The sequence below is a fragment of the Mixophyes fleayi genome, chromosome 4, assembly GCF_038048845.1.
Source record: "Mixophyes fleayi isolate aMixFle1 chromosome 4, aMixFle1.hap1, whole genome shotgun sequence".
NCBI lineage: Eukaryota > Metazoa > Chordata > Amphibia > Anura > Limnodynastidae > Mixophyes > Mixophyes fleayi.
Window position 1 is genome coordinate 125,846,876 of NC_134405.1, and position 20,839 is coordinate 125,867,714.

The 20,839-nt window shown below is 36.3% G+C and overlaps 1 protein-coding gene across 1 annotated transcript in view; it reads left to right on the forward strand.

Moving 5' to 3' along the window:
* Positions 1-345: 345 nt before the first annotated feature.
* LOC142149952 (cathepsin L-like proteinase) overlaps positions 346-20,839 on the forward strand; it is a 22,242-nt gene continuing 1,748 nt past the window's right edge. Inside the window, exons 1-7 of the mRNA XM_075205232.1 lie at positions 346-390; positions 5,972-6,028; positions 8,831-8,934; positions 9,611-9,753; positions 10,443-10,634; positions 14,028-14,210; positions 16,145-16,304. Coding sequence (XP_075061333.1) covers positions 8,832-8,934; positions 9,611-9,753; positions 10,443-10,634; positions 14,028-14,210; positions 16,145-16,304 — 781 coding nt within the window. The 5' untranslated portion in view covers positions 346-390; positions 5,972-6,028; position 8,831. The remainder of the gene's footprint in view (positions 391-5,971; positions 6,029-8,830; positions 8,935-9,610; positions 9,754-10,442; positions 10,635-14,027; positions 14,211-16,144; positions 16,305-20,839) is intronic.

Genomic DNA, 20,839 nt, shown 5'->3' on the forward strand with positions numbered 1-20,839 from the left:
TTGTTGTAGATCATTTCATGTTTCTTAAAAAATGGTGGAACAATTCGGCGCTTCCCTTTCATAGATATCCACAATAGACATAAAAACAAAACAATAAATAAAATCTGAAACTCTGACTTATCTATTCCATGTGTCAGAAGTCCTTTTCGGAAATGAGTTCATATAAAAAGAACGGTTGAGTTCCTGTTTCTTGTATATATATATATCACGAAAATTTTCTTTCTCCAGTCGCTTTTTGATTATGGATTGTTTGAGGGTGTTTCCAAAGCATCTCTTGATATGAAGCAATGACATGAAAAACTCTCATATATATCCGAGGCGACAATAATATGTGGGAGAGAAAGAAAGAAAACAAATAGTGTAATACCGTCTGGATAAAAGAAATAACACGTGAGTAACAGGATATAAACTTTTAATTTTTTTTATAAACTTTCTTTGAAGGTATCAGGACACATGTGATGTAACTTGGTGGTACAGTGCAATAAAAGTCCCAATAAGTGTTGCGTCAGACAATCTCTATCACAAAATAGAACATCTTTATTAACACAGCTCTTCCCTCCAGCACAATTCTTGAGCTGCAAATAACACAATAATAAATATGTACAGCTCCTGCATCCTCCAGCACAGATCTTAATCAAGATTATTATTATTTCAAGATGTTAATAAGACTGTTCACATCTCCTCAATTCTCTTGCGCCACTCCTTAAGGTACTTGCATAAATGATGATGGACAAAACCTTTCCCACATCTAGGGCATCTTCTAATATGCAGTCCTGGCACAATCTTTCTATGTGCACTCCCAAGTGCATCTCACTCTTTTTCTGCAGGGGTGACACTTTTGCAATGACTCTTATTGATATTTCGGAGATGGCAGCACAGCATTCAAAGGGACCAGAAAGGGAGTATGAAAGAAGAAGCGTGTGATGAGATGTGTTATGGGGATTATATTTTAAATAAAAGTCCTTCACATGAGTTTAAGTACAGATGAGTTACAATACCCCACGTATACCTGTGAAAGAGGCTCAGCTACTCTAATATATTTGGAATGCTCAGGTCCATTATGTGCGCCTTGGGTGCTCCCAGGGTCTACGCCACCCTTCCCTATGTCTTACCTTGAGTGGTGCAGGGGTGGGGAGGCATCTTTTTCTCTTGGGAGTGTGGTTCTGGACTACAAAATTATAGCCTAGAACCACACTCCCAGCCCATTACTAACATGGAGGAGCACCAGCCAATCAGCTTCACAGGTAAGAAGTTGCTGATTACTGCCCTTTCATGTCAGTTGCTGATGCATACAGTGATTCCCCAGTGATACTAAAAAAACTGTGTCACATAGAGCAATCGCTTAAGCCTGTGGGATGTGTGGATTTGATAGGGTTAATCAAACAAAGTACTTTGTTTATCTAAAAAATTACTAAAATCCGCCAAAATGCTACCACACACTTACTGTTTCACTAACCTCTGCCTCCACCAAGAGCTGACAGTCTTACAGAAGGTTTTTGGTTACTCCCTGACTAATCTCACTTTGTGTATAAAACAGTATAACAAATGACATATGGTATATATAAGCAAAAACGTTCTTAAAAAATTAACAGAAATAAATCCAGAATACTGAACTCTCATGCATTATCTTGTAATCTGTTCCAGGGGAGCAGCGAGTAAGTGGGCAGCTTCTCCATAGTAGAAATCTGATAATGTTTTACAGTTATCTAACTGGATGTAACTTGGTGGTAAAGCTGAATAAGTTTGTTCCAAATACAATTTTGACATTTATTCTTAAACATAAGATATTTCTCCTTTGGAACATGATAGAAATATATTATTACTTCCAATCAACAGAATGCGAGTTTATGTAAAGATACATACTGTACACCAATATGAAATATGTTCATATATATTTATATTATCTCTCTCGCTATATATATATATATATATATATATATATATATATATATATATATATAACCAATACTCGAAGTTGGCTGGAATACAGTGGTATCTCTCTCTCTATATATATAAGACCAACACTTGAAGTTGGCTGGAATACAGTGGTATGTCATATTGGCACTTTTATTGTAAAACTATCAAATTCCATTCACTTACATTTTCCATACCACCACTTCTAAATTTCTACTTAGAGGTATATTTATCCTTTAGGGAGATAGGTGATTTATCTTGATTAATCTTGTCACATTTCTGGCTGGTAGCTATGCCTAACATATGTCATGGGCCTAATCCTATGGATGATAACTATATATAGCATTCTATGAAAGTATAGATCATTTTACTATATGGAATCATGGGAATTGACTTAGAATGATCACAGTAACATCCTTTTGAAGCCACCATTTGTTGCCTGCATATAGCCTTTATCTTGACATGCAGGGCCTGAGTCATTAATAAGAGCAAGGCAAAAAAAGGAGTAAATTTGATCCTGAACAAACCATGTTACAATGCAAGGGGTGTAAATTAGTTTATCATTTAAGTTAAATACTGGCTGTTTTTTCATGTAGCACACATATACTTATTAGCTTTATTTGTACACTGACATTTAAAGTTGATATAGGACATGCCCTACCCCAAATATAAATCTATACCCACATTTTAAATTTATCTCCCCCTCCAAAGCAACATGGTTTTGCCAAGGTACAAAGTTACTCCTATCTTTTGCTTTCCTTTCCTTAATGACTCAGGCCCGCTGAGTTTATCTGTGATCCCAGGAGATATCATGTCTCAGGGCATTGAAGAAGGCGTCCACACTAAATAATGCAGGATTAGAGGAGCCCAAATTGAAAGCCCAGGTTTAGGGATCTACTAGTAATAAAGATTAAATAAACATTGCAGCTTTCTTTGAAATTGCAAATAAATCTCAATCTGGCATAATTAAAAGCTTGAGAAATCCTGGCGGCTTCTTCATGGCCGCATAACCTACCAGAAAGATCCTGTACCACTTGTGACAGATTTTGAATATGAACAGCCTGCACTAGAGCAGGACTAGATGGGCTAGTCTCCATGGGAAGTGTTTCCCTATTTGGGACAGTGATAATGTTAGGGCTAGCTCTAAGCACTCCTTAAGTCCCTAGAACCATTGACCTTGACGAGCAAGCAGGGACAGTTTTATGTTTTCATTTTATTGACTCGTGCTTTGGCCACATTCACCACACAAAATGAACAACATTATGCCACCCATTCAGTGTTTCAGGTACCCACTAATCCTTGGCACCCTCGGCAACTGCCTAGGTTTCGCCTAGTGGTAGTGTTGGCCCAGAGAATACCGCACAATTGGGCAATTCTATAATTTCAGGAGATTTTAACTACTATGAAGTGTTTATGGATCTGATAGGGTTGCTATCACAAACAAGGGATGAAAGATTTTAACCTTGCTGCACGGCAATTTTATGGATCAGTTAGTAAACTCAAAAGAACTGTTGATTTTCCACATTCCCTATAAATAAAAAGCCCAAATAATCCACATATTAAATATTCATTAATTGCAGTTAGATATCAGGATATTTTTTGTAAAACAATGTCTTTGTTAAGAAAATATTTTAAAGAACAGACCAGGTACTCTTTAAGAACAAATGTATCCGGTTATCATGTGCCTTGTTTTCTGGTACAATAAGGTTTATTAATGATCAATAGCAGATTTGACTGTTCATTATGCAGATCAGTACACCTAAAATACAAGGTAATCCAAAATAGAAGAGTGACAGATCATTGTTACTATAATTCAATAATGCAGCGGTTCTCAAAGTGTGTGCCGCGGCTCCAAGGGGTGCCGCGGTGCTGTCACAGGGGTGCCACAGCCGGGGAAAGAAGAAACTTCCCCCCCCCCACAAACTTACCAATCCGGCGGCGAGGAAGAAGAAAAAAAAAAAACAGCAAAAAAACTTACCAATCCCGCATCCTCCTCCCTCCTCGCTTCTCACTGAATGTTGGGCGTGATGTCATCACGCCCGACATTCAGTGACAAGCGGCAGGAGAGAGTAAGTAAGTGCTGTTTGTTTTTTTTCTTCTTCCTGGCCCCCGGGATGCAGAGGGGGCACAGTCAGCGGAGATGCAGAGGGGGCACAGTCAGTAGAGAAGCAGAGGGAGCACAGAGTCAGCAGAGATGCAGAGGGGGCACAGAGTCAGCGGAGATGTAGAGGGGGCACAGTCAGTGGATATGCAGAGGGGGCACAGTCAGCGGAGATGCAGAGCTGGTACAGAGTGAGGGGAGATGCAGAGGGGGCACAGAGTGAGGGGAGATGCAGAGGGGGCACAGAGTGAGGGGAGATGCACAAGGGGCACAGAGTGAGGGGAGATGCAGAAGGGGCACAATGTGAGGGGAGATGCAGAGGGGGCATAATGTGAGCTGAGATGCAGAGGGGGCACAGTGGGAGTTAGCTGTAATTTATTCTTTGACAGAAATATAATTGAAAAAAATATATAAAAATATTCTTTTTATGTGTATTATTTTTGCAAACAACTAAATAAGTATTTCTGTCCTGAACTAAATACGTATTACGTTTTCTTGCCCCAACTGCTTATAAAACGGGACTGCTCAGTTATTATTTTGGAGGGGTGCCTTGAAAAATATTATGGAGACTCTAAAGGTCCGTGAACTGCAAAAGTTTGGGAACCACTGCAATAATGCTTTTATGAATGCTATGTTATCCCTTTTCAAAGACTAATGTCTATTCCCACAATTGATCTATGGTTTTATTGTAATTGGTATGTCCTAAAATCAAAGATGTATCTCATCTATTGTATGTTCAACTGTTGCCAGTTATCTGATTGTATAGGGGACAGGAACTGGTTAAGATATAATGGTGATAATTTTAAAGAGGGAATTTGAAAGTATATATATAGATTTGTTCTTGCAGAGCTTTAACACTCACTGCTGGACACAGATCATTCAGGTCAGTACCATATGCTAATGAACTTAAAATGTTAATTTTAAAATTAGCAGTGCAATTTGTTTGCTTGCATGCTAGTAACACTATTACACTAAAAAAGCAAGCAAAATAGTTAATAAGCAATGAAGATTATATTCCACTTAACAGAAGGGCACATAATCTTTTGTTATAGCTGTTCTTGGAATTAAGCTGCTATGTAATGAAGTTTTCATTTTTTGCATCCCTTAATAAATGACTATGGAATTTGTATGTAAATTGAAGATTGGATGTTACATATTACAATGGACATGCTGGAAGCAACATTTTACTGAAACATTAATTATACTATAAAACAATATAAATGAAACAGAACTTTGTAGAACTGTTCTTGCATAAAAATAATTGTGTTATGTGTGTTGTCAAAAATCAGTTAATGATACATTAGTGACAGATGTCATAAATGACAGAGACATTTGGCCAAGTGAGGACACTGTCAGTTGTAGTCTAAGGCTGATATTTCAGTAAAGTGGCTCGGGTGTTAGGGCACCTTCTGATAACTTGAATTTACTGGCTTGTACATGCCATACTGCAAATATTACTAAATGCACTGCTTTAAGCTTCCTTCTGTATTTTGCTGTCAGATCTTTATATGTCCAGGTAGAATTGTTTTCTTGTCCCAGGGTATAGCACAAAGTGGCTTTCTGGATTCAGCTGTATTCAATGTACAGAATACAGCTGTATCTTTTCCTAGTGCAACTAGTGTCTGCACTTATAAACATATGAATGGAAAGAAGCTAATAAGGAAAAGCAATATATTTATAAAATAATTGCAGGAGGTTGTGAACAAGCCAATAAATTAAAGTCATATTAAGGTGAAAAATCCCTTTGATAAATCAGATATGCAGTCAGGTGGAATCATACAGCCCTTTAAGATTACTAGAGGATTATCTTTACCATGTTTGATAGAGGAAAGCTTTATTGTCATCTGATATCACAAAATTATTAAACAGGTAAGTTCATATTTCATATTACTGTGCATTGATGGTATAACATACAGTATATGTGTGTCATAGAATATATTATTTTATATTGTACAGTTGACCACGGTATCTGGATTTGTTGGTGAATTGTGCATAACCCAGCTCAACACTCAGGTAAGACTCTGTGCAAAATGTTCTATGACCATTTGTTGTACTAAACTTTTATAGAAAAATAAAATGATAATAAACAATGATTTTAAACAGTTTATTGATTCCCTCTAATACCTTCCTCTTAGCCACACTGCTCGCTCTGCCTAGTTAAAATGAAATAATGACTCTCAGACAGTTAAAAGGATAGTGTATAGCTCTTACAAACATGTTAGATATATATGTAAACCAAACTCTTATTGCAAGTGCTCAGTTATATTACTGTTGTCTATGGTCATTGTGTCAAAAGAGTATTAAAATGTGAATGTGGACCAATTCAAAATGCACCAACATTACTTATGAATGTAACCTAAGTTTCAGGGCCCAGCAGTGATGGGCCCTATCATGAACACGCTCCCAGCTGCCGTGATTTTGGGGTGTTTGCTCTCTCTCTAGTCTCTCTCTACCTCTAGTCTCTCTCTACCTATCACACAGGTTATAGACCTACTGAATCGCCCCCACACAGCGCTCTCACACCCCTATACACTTCAGGTTTGCCACCACCTATTGAATACGGGCAATAGGACCCAAATATACTGTCCCACACTGGCACACAAGGCTTCTAGCTATCACAGGCTAGCAAAGCTCCCACCAGAAAACAAAGGGTGTCTTCACACCTCCAGACTGTTACACAAATGTAAATGCAAGCACACACTAAGCTTGTTAATCAAATGTGTCAACAAATCACACACCAGCATTCAAAGGGTTAACTTGGTCGAGCTATATTCTTTTTAACAGGCTAATGGGTTTGTTAGAGTATCAGAGACGCCACATATTAAATTATATATTTAATATAAAAAAGTACAGGGCGTTCAGATATAAAGAAAAACAATTCATAAACAACTAATATAACATACACAAGGAAAACAATTTAAAATAAACAGGGTTACACTCAGAGTATGACATCAAAGTGGTATATTCTGAGCCAAGGGAAATTGGCTTTAAAATGAACAGCTTATCAATAAAGGATTGATTTCCCCAAAAAACTGACAATTTGTTGTAACTTTTTAAGACACCTTTACACCTTCCCACCTCCTGGGGGTTGTGGTTTGTGATACTTTTTTCAATCACCATTTGCATGTTGTCTGATTTACTACCCAATTCTACTATGTGACCTAACTTTTCTGTGGAGCATCACACAGACCACAGACACAATTTTATTATTAATAAATCCACAATGAATTTGTGTATCTTTTGATACCAAACACACCTAAATACAATGTATTTGTAAAGCTTACACTCAATTCCTTAACTTCTCTGTGGAGCAGAATTCTTAATTTCACATATGAGCTTCCCTTCATCATACTATTGAGGAATATGTGGTTGATCACTACTGTTATTGATTTTAAGTGGCATATTTTAAAACATATTATTATTATTTTTGTCTATATCACATATAGCCAAGTCAGCACATGGACTCTTTGAGCCAGACACCATGCTGAGCAGTTCCTAAAAGTCTATTCAGGTGTCAAAACTCCATCCCAGGCCAGGATATATCTCACAGCAGGGGACACTCCAATCTTCTCACACTGGAATATGCAGAGCCTTTAACTTATCAATGGATTCATTTGATATAACATATTTACACTGTAGTTAGGATTTGGGCCTTATTCCCTACAATTATGTGATGGGTTAACCCTTATAAAGTTATGTAAGTTCTCTATGTTCATGACAGGGCCCTTGATGCATATCCAAGAAAAAAGTATTGCTTATCGTCCCACCGGACCCCACAATGTTCCTATGAGCATGCAGGTGCCGTGGGGCAACATTTGGGCCCCCTAGAATGGCTATAAATCAGTTCCACTGTGCTGGCACATACTCAGAAGAGTTTATATCAGTTTCGGAGACAAAGTATTTTTAAAATGGGATGTCTTTGATGAGTGTAATGCTTAAATAAAGATAGATGACACAACTATAAAGACTTACAGGTAAAAGTACGGTGTTTTAGATATATACTTTGAGGTACATGTATAAAGGCAAATATTTTAGACTGTAAGCTCCAATGGGGCAGGGACTGATGTGAATGATCTCTCTGTACAGCGCTGCGGAATTAGTGGCGCTATATAAATAAATGATGATGATGGAAAGAAAACAATCCCTTGCCCTGATGAGGAGTTATTGTATGTTAATGAGATTAATCATTACTATGCAACGTGTTGCACTGCTCCTCCCACTTTGTCTTGCACTGAAATTCTCTATTGCCTCTGATTAGGCAGTGGTTAGCTTTGCTCTGTTTCTGTGTAGAGCCATGTTAAATGTAATACCTAAATATTACATATGGTGCCACTCTGCACAAAAATGGAGCACTCTCTATGTATTACATTAGTACATAGAACCTTTTGTTTTGATTTTTCTTCCAGAAAACATTTAAGAGATTTAGTAAAGGAAAAACAATCTTGTGGGCAATTTTAACGTTTTCTACTTAAACCTATGACATATATTAGCATTGATACATTTCTTGAAGTCCATGCATGTGTCAATTTCTGATATTATATGTATTTGGTGTGTTACTAAGGCTGGAAATTATATTTACCATCACCATATTTAAAAATATTCACACACAGAGTATCTGGTAAAATATAAATAAATGTAACAATGCAACAACTTTCAGTAAGCAATGTAGAGATAACATTCATCAGCCACGCAGAATATTCAAATTAGTGTCTACTTAACAAGAAAACATGAATATTGTTTAATAATGGGAAGTTATTTAATGTGACAACAATTAGCATTTTGGTTTTAATTTTCCTGTAAAAATTGCACTTTTAGGATGCATTTGGATAAGTATCTGTGCATTCTGTCTGCTATCATCATATGTGCCTCTTCCTCACGCATCCTTGACCAACAATGGAATGTATGGAAATCCAAATATGGTAATATACAGTATTTTTCAATGTATATCTATGTGTATCTATTGTGTAGGAGAAACACTAATGGCTCTTCATTTTAAGTGAGTCCTAAGCTCATATTTATACACTAAATAACACTGAATTGCAGTTAGTCGTAAAAATACATAGTAAGGAAACTGTAATAAGGTGAAAAGATTTATATAACAAAAACAAAATTCCTTTAGTGGTAGACTAGATAGACGCTAATACATTACAATGCAGCATTGGCAAACAAAGAGTTGAAAGAATTTGCCAGTATTTGTATATCAAATCATTATTGTGATGACACACAAAAAGGAACTGGTGTCAGAGGAAGAAAGGTAACAGAATTCGGCAGAAATTATTTATGTTGACAGTTTATTCTAATAGATCTGTACTAATCTACACATGATAATCAATACTCTACAACATTGGCACAAATCAACTATCTTCAACAATTATAAATATATTCTAGTGACTTTAAAGATCGGTAAATAAGCACCCACCCCAATAGTCCACAAATGTGTCTATTAGTTTTAATATCCATCTAGATTCTATTTTGGAACACTGTAATAGCCTTTGCATTTAACAGATATCTATCAAGTATGAAGTTATCATTCTGTTGAGACAATAAATGACACAATCCTGTAGTTACTGATTGTATATGATGCCCTTTATACAGAGAAGAAATATGTCACTTTGCACAATGAACAGTTTCGGAGGAAAGCTTGGGAGGAAACATGGAATATGGTGCAGAAACACAATCGATTGGCTAAACAGGGTCTCACTAAGTATACAATGGCCATGAATCAGTTTGCAGATATGGTGAGTTTACAAAGTTTAGCCAAATTTTGAAGACTAGAATATCACTTACCCACTATGTAATTGTACAGGGGTGGGCGACTTTAAATATGGCATCTGTTGCTGGACAATATCATCCCTGTAGTGCAATAATCCACGTCACTTATTGTCCGTGTTCTTTGTTACGCAATGGACAGTATTTTAATTTACAAATTTGTATCAGTGTTCTGTGACTATATAAAAAACACAATGATGGCCGATGATATATAAGGAATATATTCCTTATAACCGGGATGGAAAACAAACGCTGGTCTTGTTTGTGTTTTTACTTTAATGACAGCTATGCATTTCCCCTTCAAATGAATTATGTGACACAAGTTATATCACCAACTTATAAGGATATATAAGTATGTATTTTATAGGATATTTTTTATTTTACATACATGTACACATACATACCTTTTATTCATATTTTGAACAACCCATTTGGTAATCATGGTCTACAGAGAATAAAAATATCCCCCAACCGCCCCCCTAAATAATACCTGTGAAAGATAGTTTGTAGGAAGTTGATGAACAATATAGACAGAAACAAGCAGAAGTTGTATCAAGTATATTTTAACCAACATTTCTAAAATGTTCTACTATTATTACATCTAGCATATTTGGTATAGGTAAGATATGTCATTTATAATACAATGTTGTTGTTTCAGACCACAGAAGAACGTAGCTCCAGGAACTGTCTTTACTCAAAAGGAAATTTGTTTGTGCCGAAAAATATTCCTGTTCAGGTTCATGAAAAAAACCTTAACATACCAGAATCAGTTGACTGGAGGGATTCAGGATGTGTGACAAAGATTAAAAATCAAGGGGGATTTTGTGGATCCTGCTGGGCATTTGCAACGGTAAGAAAAACTTTAAATCAGCATAGATGTAATTTAATTGACCTTAGGCATTTAAATAATTATTATTTGATAAAAAATGTCTCATTTTACCACAATGTACAACAGGGAGATAAAGTAAACATATTGTTATACATACAGAGACATATTGGGCTTTTTTCGTCAAGGAATGCAAAATGAAGGTTATGTGATTTATTTATTTTTAAAAGCAAGTAATTTGGGCATAAACACGTCCATATTCATCTAGAAGCGGATCTGAAGAAACATCTCTTGCTGAATATGGTAAGCTCTGCAAATACAGCACTTGCCGTATTAAGTCAGACATAACACACTGCAGGATACGTACAATACATATAGTCCCAGTAGTACGCACAGAAAAAAAAGTATTTAATTATTTCCACCTGTTAATAATACAGTCATTGATAAAAAAAACATTAAGGATTTTTTCCTATTTGTCACATGGAAATACATTTATTAGGATGTTAATAATATCTACTGTACATAAAATGATTTTTACAGTTGCGCTTTATCGCAAGCCCATGTTCTAGCATGCATACGTGACCTTAGAAACACGTACCTTACAGATGCCCAAAGCTTGACTCGCTCGTACTTGGCACACCCTTATTGTACATTGACTACCAGCATAAACCCCCTCCTACCCATGTTCTGCCCATAAAACCGTAGGCTGCTGGAATTGTCCTTTGCATTCAAGATGAATTTGGATGTACTTGGATTCACTGGCGTATAATCCATTTCTGGGCATGCACAGTGCATTTAAGCGCAAAATATGGCATGTATAAGCATATATGTTCCTTAACGAATGAGGCCCATTATAAGACTTTAGGTAAGAAAGCCATGATCCCAACAATTTATATCCTATAGGGCAGGGGTAGGCAACCTGCGGCTCTCCAGGTGTTGTGAAACTACAAATCCCAGCATGCCTTTCCACCTATCTGCTGGTTATCTACTGGCAAAGCATGCTGGGACTTGTAGTTTCACAACATCTGGAGAGCCGCAGGTTGCCTACCCCTGCTATAGGGGATGCATGAGCTAATACAGAAGACAAAGGTGTATCGTGTGTTTTAAACATACAAAACCACAATCCTATTTTTACATTCTCAGAAATACGTTATGGATTTTCCATAGAGATACAGATGGAGAAACATTTATTGCAGTGAATAACACAACACCATGGTACAACATATTCTTTACAATTAACATAAATATTCATAGTTATTCACAGCTAAACTTATCAGAGATCTGCCACAAGATAGTATCAGATTATCCATTAATTGATACCCATAGTGCAATGTTCATGGTAATAAACTGTACTACATCTGCAGGATAGTGGCTTTGTGCATTCCTGAAAAAGAGTGTTGAGCAGAAGTGAGGATGTCATTAGATGGTAATGTAAACTTTAGATGCAAATTTAAATAAGTGTCCACATAGCTTAATATGTTACTCAAGCGTCTGCTCAATTTCATCTGCTAGTATTCACTCATCTCCTTTACTTTCTTATGGCTACAGACAGATAAACAAATAAGTCTAAGCAGTAGGTAGATTGAAATATTGTGTCCTGTCTATTTACTCTTTGGCTATACATCCACACAGTGTCGGACTGGAACATAAAGGGCCCACCAGGGGAAGGCAGTGGTAGGGGCCCACTACAATGAGGTGTGGCCAACTGCAAGAGGGGGTGTGGTCAATCATTAAAGGGGATCTTGTCATCCCATGTACGACAACATATAGCATCATAGTGTGGTCTATAAAGAAAAAGCGGACCTTGCAAACAGGGCTGCCACCAAAAAATGCATTGCCCAGTAGACAGAAACAGCAGGATTGGGATTAAGATTACTTTATTATTTATTATACACTATAAAATGCCAAACAAGACAAAACATTAAAAAAAAACCAGACAACAGTGTGTATATATGGAAACCCTGTTTTCTATTACATTGTAGTAATGTGATACATGAACACATACATATAAATATATATTAATATGTATGGCTATACAAAAAAATCAGCTACCATGCTTAGCAGGGTATGGAACTCTTAATATAACACAGAACCGATCTCTTTAAAATAAATGCCAATATAATAACAGGTTTCAACTTAGAGCTCTTTGTTTATTGTAATTTAACCTATGGGCCCACAGTTATTTCAATAAGGAACACCCAATGATTGACCATGTGCACATTAAAATTATATTATTTCTAGAAATTATATAATTCTAGTACCAAGAATGGGTGTACTGGTAAATGGGAGCTTAAGATGAAAGTGAAAGTATTGCATGTGTTTATAAAGGACCACAAACTACATAGGCATTATGACAACCAGGCTGCAGTAGTCCAATGATCACAGATTTTTCAGTGAGAAAGATAACAATACTCTGTTCTATGTATAAATATCAGACTCTTCTGTGGTTAATGTCAAGAAGCCTCCGTTGGATGGTAAATGAGGTTATCAGTGTAGGATGTGCCCCATAAATGTCTCAAGGTAATAACTCCTCACCCAACACGTGGGAACTTCCCCGCACAGCTCATGTAGCAAATAGATATGTTGTTCTTAGTGTTCCTGACAGCACTTCACAGGACTGGGGAATCTGCAGCTGCAACATTTCAGAACAGACTGCCGACAGTGCTCACCTGACAAGCTGGCAAACTCGCTGAGATTGATGCGGTAATGAAAATGGCACAGAAATATCCGATGTATGTTTAATGGCTGCAGCCGACAAAATACTCAGGGCCCCCCGGTGAATAGTCTGGTCCCCCGGTAGGCCAGTCCGACACTGCATCCACAAGATGTCTGCTGACTACACTTGTACTTGAGAGCAAATGCAAAAATATAAAATAAAAATAAATAGTTAATTTTCCTTTCTACTGAAAAAGCTAATGATGGAAATCTGGAAATTGTTCAAAATGTTTTTTTCAGAGAATATCCTAACCAAGCAAGAATTTCAGAATTTTGGTGCAGTTCAGTTAATAAACTCATTTATATATTGCAGGCCTGGCCAACCTGTGGCTCTCCAGGTGTTGTAACTTGTTGAACTACAAGTCCCAGCATGCACAGACAGCTATAACCTGGCTATCTACAATCAAAGCATGTTGGTGCTTGTAGTTTCACAACACGTGGAGAACAAACAGGTTGGCCAGGCATGATATAGTGCTATAGTGCTTATTAACTACATTCCAAGCTGCATTAGTATGGGATTTAATTACTGTACAATGGGAACCATGGCATCCTTTCCATGCAGTTATGCTGTCTGTAGGGTGACAATAAACCTGAAAATCTATTTGCAATCAATGATTAAATATACCTGTGAAGATTAACTACTTTCCCACTGTATTATTGTTCCAAACACTTACCCTAAAATGGTCTTTTGTATCTTTTAAGGTGGGTGTTATTGAGTCACATTATTGCATCAAGACAAAAGAGCTATTTGTTCTGAGTGAGCAGCAGCTTGTGGATTGTGATGAGGCAAATAAAGGCTGCTGTGGAGGATTACCAACAAATGCATTGGAATATGTGGCGGAGCACGGAGTCATGTTGGCCAAAGATTATGAGTATTCACAAAAGGTAGGATCATGTAGCTTGATTATTGATTAAACAGTTTGTTTCATTGTTAGTCAATTCATAATAGAGATATTTGTTAAGAGCATCCATAAATGTACAGTGGGTCAATATGGAGGTCCCTGGCCATGTACACCCAATTCATGAAACTAGGCTGTCAATGATACCAGGGTTTTATTAATATAGCTGTAATTATTTCAAAGAGTTCCTGGCCACCACAACCCAGCAACATAGAGATCAGTTAACGTCTGATTCTCAAGTTGATATGACAAGTTGACAGTTATTTAAATAATTAAATTCCAGTATTAATTGTAGAACAATAGCTTGTAAAAATATGCTCTTATCTTCGGCGAGTCTAACATGAGAGCACAGCTAATACAAGAATATTTATTTCAGCCCACCTACATACTTTCTTTCTCTGGATTCCACAAGGGTAATAATGATAGCATGATAAGATCATCATTGGTATGCAGTTTAGGCTATGCAGTTGCTGAGTGATATACACTACTCACAAAATAGTAATTGCTGCTATAGCTTAGTTCCTCAAACATTGTTTTAGGCTCTTCCCACTTATATGTGTACAGATATAAATATTGACCCCGTGTACAGATATAAATAAAGACCCCCACAACCTACAAATAGCACTAGGTCTATCATATCTAGCTCTCTCTTATCTTATCCAGATACACTCATTGTCCTGAAAATAAGTGTAACCCTTCATGTGACTTACTACACACAAGTGGGGAAACTAGAATAGGAGAATATAATTTGCCTGACAGAATTGATTTATGATATATATCTCCTGTATTGCTCACAGAGGGGCTTATATTAAGTTGAAAGCAAATTGCATTCTTGGCGTATAATATGCTTTTACTGCTGGACAAGCACACAAAGCACTAATTTTGAAAACAGTGGTTTGTGCGCTTGTTCAGATGTAAAAAAATGTATTGTACTCCAGGAACACAATTTTTGTTCAACTTAAAGTGAACACCTCAGTGTGTTACATTATCACATCCTATTAATTAAAGATTTTCAATAAATGATTATTAGCTTTCTTAGTAAAAGTTATCTTTATTCTAATTGTAAAGCGAAACTAAAAATAATCCACACTGTATGTTGTGACCCTCCTCAAAAATAACAAAAAAATCAAATATATAATTTTGATACACTGCTAAGCAGGGAAATAAGTTTTATCTGTCTCTCATGGTGTCTGCTCACCCGTCTATTGAGGGAAAACTAAGAGTACAAAAGTAAGCAGTGTAGGCAGAACTCTTCTTGTACACCATTATCACCATCACAAGAATCAGAGAGACAATCAGGTACATGCAACTATCCAGACACTGTTTCTGGTTGGCTGATTATATAATTGAGCTCAATCAGTTGAGAAACAGTTCAGATCCTCAGTTTGGACCAGAAACAAACATTTCGCAAACATAAGGAAATGAACTATACATTTTTAATGCTGTCACGTAGGCTGAGTTGCCCATAAACAATAGATACTGTATAACTCAGGGGTTTAGTAAAGGAGAGACTCTCACAGATCCAGTTTACTTTTGAATTATCTCATTATAGACAGAGGTCATAATGTATTATTGTGGATATTCCTCCCAAACCCACCTTTAATAGATTTTGCTAATGCTCACTCATACATATAATAAAAAACAGTCAACTTAACCCATTACTGTGTTTTCTGAATGTATTAATCAATTTTGCAGTTTTAAGTATACTCTATGTAGTTGCAGCATCATTAGAGTTGCATCCTGAAGCCTGACATGTACCATTTCTGGGCATTTTCTGGGCATTTCAAACGTGACACCTGCCATTATATGTATTTTGTGCACAATCAGCTGGATTGGTGTGGATTGGACCACATAGCTAAAGATTTTAAAGGAAATATATTAGTTGATCAATCACTTATGTTGTCCATGTTTCCTACACAGCAATTCACCTGTTTATACAAACCTGATAATGCAATAACATTCAATGTAACCAAGTACTACGTTCTGCCTGGAGAAGACAATATGGCATCTTCTGTGGCACTAGATGGACCTATTACAGTTGGAATTGATGCAAGTAGTGATTTTATGATGTATGATAATGGTAAGTTACTTTTTTTTACCTATCTTTGTATTCATGTAATGATGAGCCAGTCTCCCCGAAAATACATTTTATTGAGATTGTGCTGTTTATTCTGATGTCCATAGAGATATGGCTATGAAATACTGTACCATTTGTATTGTTTGGCCGTGGAAGATTGATCTCTTTAATTAGTAACTTTCTCAATAATAGGACATTTCAGAGACAGTGTACTTACAGTATGCAAATTTTTTTCTAGTACTCCATATTATCAACATCATCATTTATTTATATAGTGCCAGTAAATTATGTAGCACTTCACAATTGGGGACAAACACAGTAATAAATAATACTGGGTAATACCGACCAAAATATCATTTACATAGTCGATGAGGTTGAAAAAAGACACCAGCCCATCAGTCCATCACGTTCAACCGATTTTGGATCTCCTGGGATCCGTCTCCTATATTTGAAATTGATCAAGATAAAGTAACCGCCAATCTGTTTCAATCATGAAAAATCCCTCCTGACCCAATATTTCAGCCTTATTTCTCCCTGGATCACTACTGTCCTTTATTTTACTTAACGGTCATAACCCTGAATACCCATTTCCGCTAGAAATTTGTCTAACCCTTTCTTGAACATATCATTTGAATCTGCCATCACAACCTTCCCTGGCAGTGAATTACATATCTTTACAGCCAATACTGTAAAGAACCCCTTCCTTTGGTGGTAGTGAAACTTCCTCTCCTCTATCCTTAGGGGGTGACCGCGTACCTTTGTACAGTCCTTGGGGTAAAATGTTCCCATGAAGTTTCCCTGTATTGACCCTTAATGTTTTTATACATAGCCATCATATCTCCTCTTAGATGCCTCTTTTCTAAACTAAACATGTCTAAACTGGCTAACCTTTTCTCATAACTTAATGACTCCATACCCTTTATCAATTTTGTCACCCTTCTCTAAACCCTGTCTAGTTCCAAAATGTCTTTTTTATTGAGTGTTGCCAAGAACTGTACTCCGTATTTAAGATGTGGTCTTACCAACAATTTAGCTAGAGGTAAAACTATACCTTCTTTGTTTGCACCTATGCCCTTTTTTATGCATACCAATACTTTATTGGCCTTTGCAGCTGCTGTTTGATATTGAGCACTATTGCTAAATCTACTGTTTACAAGTACTCCAAAATCCTTTTCCATATTAAATTCCCCTAAATTCATCCCATTTGATGTATAGATTAAATGCTTATTTTTGATACCTAAATGCATAATCTTACATTTATTTATGTTAAACTTCATCTTCCATTTGGCCACCCAATCCTCAAGTTTATTCAAGTCCTCTGTAAAAAAAACTCTTGCTCTGATTTTATTACCTTACAAAGTTTAGTGTCATTTGTGAAAATGGAAGCTTTGCTTTCTAAACCAACACCAAGGTCATTAATAAATATATTAAGCAGGTTTGGCCCAAGCACGGAACCTTGAGGTACACTACTTAAAACTTTTGACCAATTAGAAAATGTTCCATTTATCACAACTCTGTTTCCTATTTTCCACCCAGTTTTCGACCCAAGTACAAATGTTGTTTCCTAGACCCAGTTCCCTTATTTTGTAAACCAACCTCTTGCATGTTACTGTATCAAAGGCCTTTGCAAAATCTAAGTAGACCACATTGTAGTCTACTAGCATGGTCTAAACTCCTACTAATGTTCAAGTTGAAACTAATTAGATTAGTTTGACATGTTCTATCCCTCACAAATCCATGCTGTTTCCCACTAATAATCTTATTGCTCACCAAGTAATCTTGAATACTATCCCGTAATATACCTTCCAGTAGTTTCCCCACTATTGATGTCAGGTTTACTGGTCTACACTACCCTGGTTGCGATCTCATTCCCTTTTCAAACAACGGCACCACATCTACTATTCACCAACCCCTTGGTACTGAGCCTGATGAAATGAAATCTATGAAAATTAAGAATAGCGGTCTAGCTATTTCTGAGTTTAGCTCCCTGAAACCCCTTTGTTGTATGCCATCTGGACCTGGTTTATTTATCTTAATTTATTCAGTCACCTTTGGACTTCTCCTTTGTTAATTAATGACTGAGGAAACCACACTGCACGTGGAGAAATGCATAAAATCTTACTATTTTATTGCAAATATAAGGACCATCATAACATTCTGGCGCAATAACAACTGGAAGAAGTCTGCAAATGTTTAAACTGTGGACTTGACTAATCCGATTCAGAAATTGGGAACAAAGACTACTGTGCGTGAGTACAAGAAACTGCAAGGTAACCCCGGCAATAAAGTGTGGTGAGGGATCGGTGGCGTGCTGCAGCCGGTGGGGAACCTAAATGCCATCACAGCCTGCCAGATCCCACTGGCAATTTCGTCCCTGGGAAGTGAAATACTTGATTCAGGGAACCAGCAGTGGATTAGTTCCCATACAAAGTGGAGACATAAGCGTTACTTTATTATCTTCTTTATTTGACTATGTGCCCACTATCGTTTGGAGGCACAAAATGCAAATTACATAAATGGAAGCTTCTCCCTACAAGTGCACTGTAGTATGAGTTAGTAGACTATCAGAAAATCCATATTGGGTCCTTATTAAGTGCAATCCTGTTGGACTTTTTAATCTTAATCTTATCCTTTTTTAATCTTATGTATTGCCTATAGCCATAACATCTTGAACAAACCCAATTGCATCTGATCTTGAAAGCTATGCAGGGTTAGTACTTGGATCGGTGACCACTTGGGAATACTAAGTGCTGTAGGCCAGTGTGTGTGTGTGTGTGTGTGTGTGTGTGTGTGTGTGTGTGTGTGTGTGTGTGTGTGTATAAATATTTGATATATTTACTATGTTTTTTTATAAAGTGATTTATATAATATTATTCGGATCTGTGGAGGAATGAACATTTGGTATGTGAGTTTTGCACTTTTCATAGTTTTCTGTTTTATTATTTAATCATGCAGTTGCATTTCCATTTTTATGTATTATTCCTAACATTTGTTCCTCTCGAGTCAATACTGAAGAAAATAAAGTGTTTAATACCTCTGCTTCTTACATATTATCATTAATCAATCCAACTATCTCATTTCTTAGGGGACCATCGTTGTCTTTTTTTTACCTTTTGCAATTTAATTACTTAAAAATCTTTTGAGCGTTTGTCTTACTTTCTTTTGCAACTTATTTTTCATTTTCTAATTTAGTCAATCTAATTTACCTTTTGCATGATTTATCACATTTCATTTAGACACAGAAGGACTCCTCTGTTCCTTCAGACTTAAACAATTTAAATGTACACTTAATTTCATTTCTTCCCTTACCTTTTATTTAGCCACATTGGTATAGACTTGATTCTTTTACATTTATTTCCCATAGGAATGAACTCATACGTATATGTTTCTAGCAACATTTTAAAGACAGCCCACTTTTTATCTGTATTGTTTCCTTCAAAAACGGCATCATCTCTGCCCTTTATAGACTCCATTAGCCTATTAAAATTTGCCTTTCTAAAATATAAAGTCCTAGTTGATCCTTTATACTGTTGCTTCTGGAAACTAATTTCAAATGAGACCATATTATAATCACTGTTTCACAAGTGCTCCCTTACTTGTATATATGATATTACGTCCACATTATTTGTTATTACTAGGTACAGTATAGTTCAGGTTCTAGTTGGTTCGTCTACTAAATGGGACATGTAATGATCTTTTAGCATGCTCAGAGACCTGTTGCCCTTAGCTGTAACACAAGTCTCAGTACTGCAATCAATCCGGGTAATTAAAATCCCCTATAATTTAAACTTGACCACCTTCTCTGAACTTTTTCCTCCACTTATTTCCACCCACATAGCCTCTATATGATCATCAATACTCGCGTAAATAACTTCCTCTATACTTGGTTTTAAAATAGACATTATTTTGTTTTGTTTTTTTACTTATTTACAAATTAGTAAAAAAAAAATTGGCTATAGAGTGAATGCTAACTAGCTGTACAACACAAAATTAAAATCTTTTAAAAACATTTTCATAATAATTATTTTACACTTCTATTGTAATCTGCTTTACTTTATAGACTTTCACTCCTTTGCAGCAGGTTACCATGTTAGGTGGTAGTTGTATTTCTAACTAATAAGGCAAATTGTGACTTACAAGCTGGTAGGGCTTCTATGCTCAAATGTATTGTGAAATGGAGGAGTTATAATAGGGGCAGGACTAGTGATGTCACAGCAGCTCAAATGACATGCTAGTGATCAGCAATGTATTTTATGTTCTTGATTCTTTTTTGAAAATTTCAGCTTTGGAGATTGGTGTTTTTTTTTATTTTAAAAATGCAAATTTGTATGTGGTATTTACATTGTTGCTATATTTCATAACTGCATAGAAATAATTTGTCTTTTAAAGTGCATACAACGCATCTATAAATATTTATTGCAGTTTGTATAAATGATGAGAAGATTGTCATTTCATTTGCTGCCTCAGTCACCAGAATGTCAGCAAAATGACAACTATGCACTGGCAAACAAGCCAATACAGGACAGTATCTCACAGTT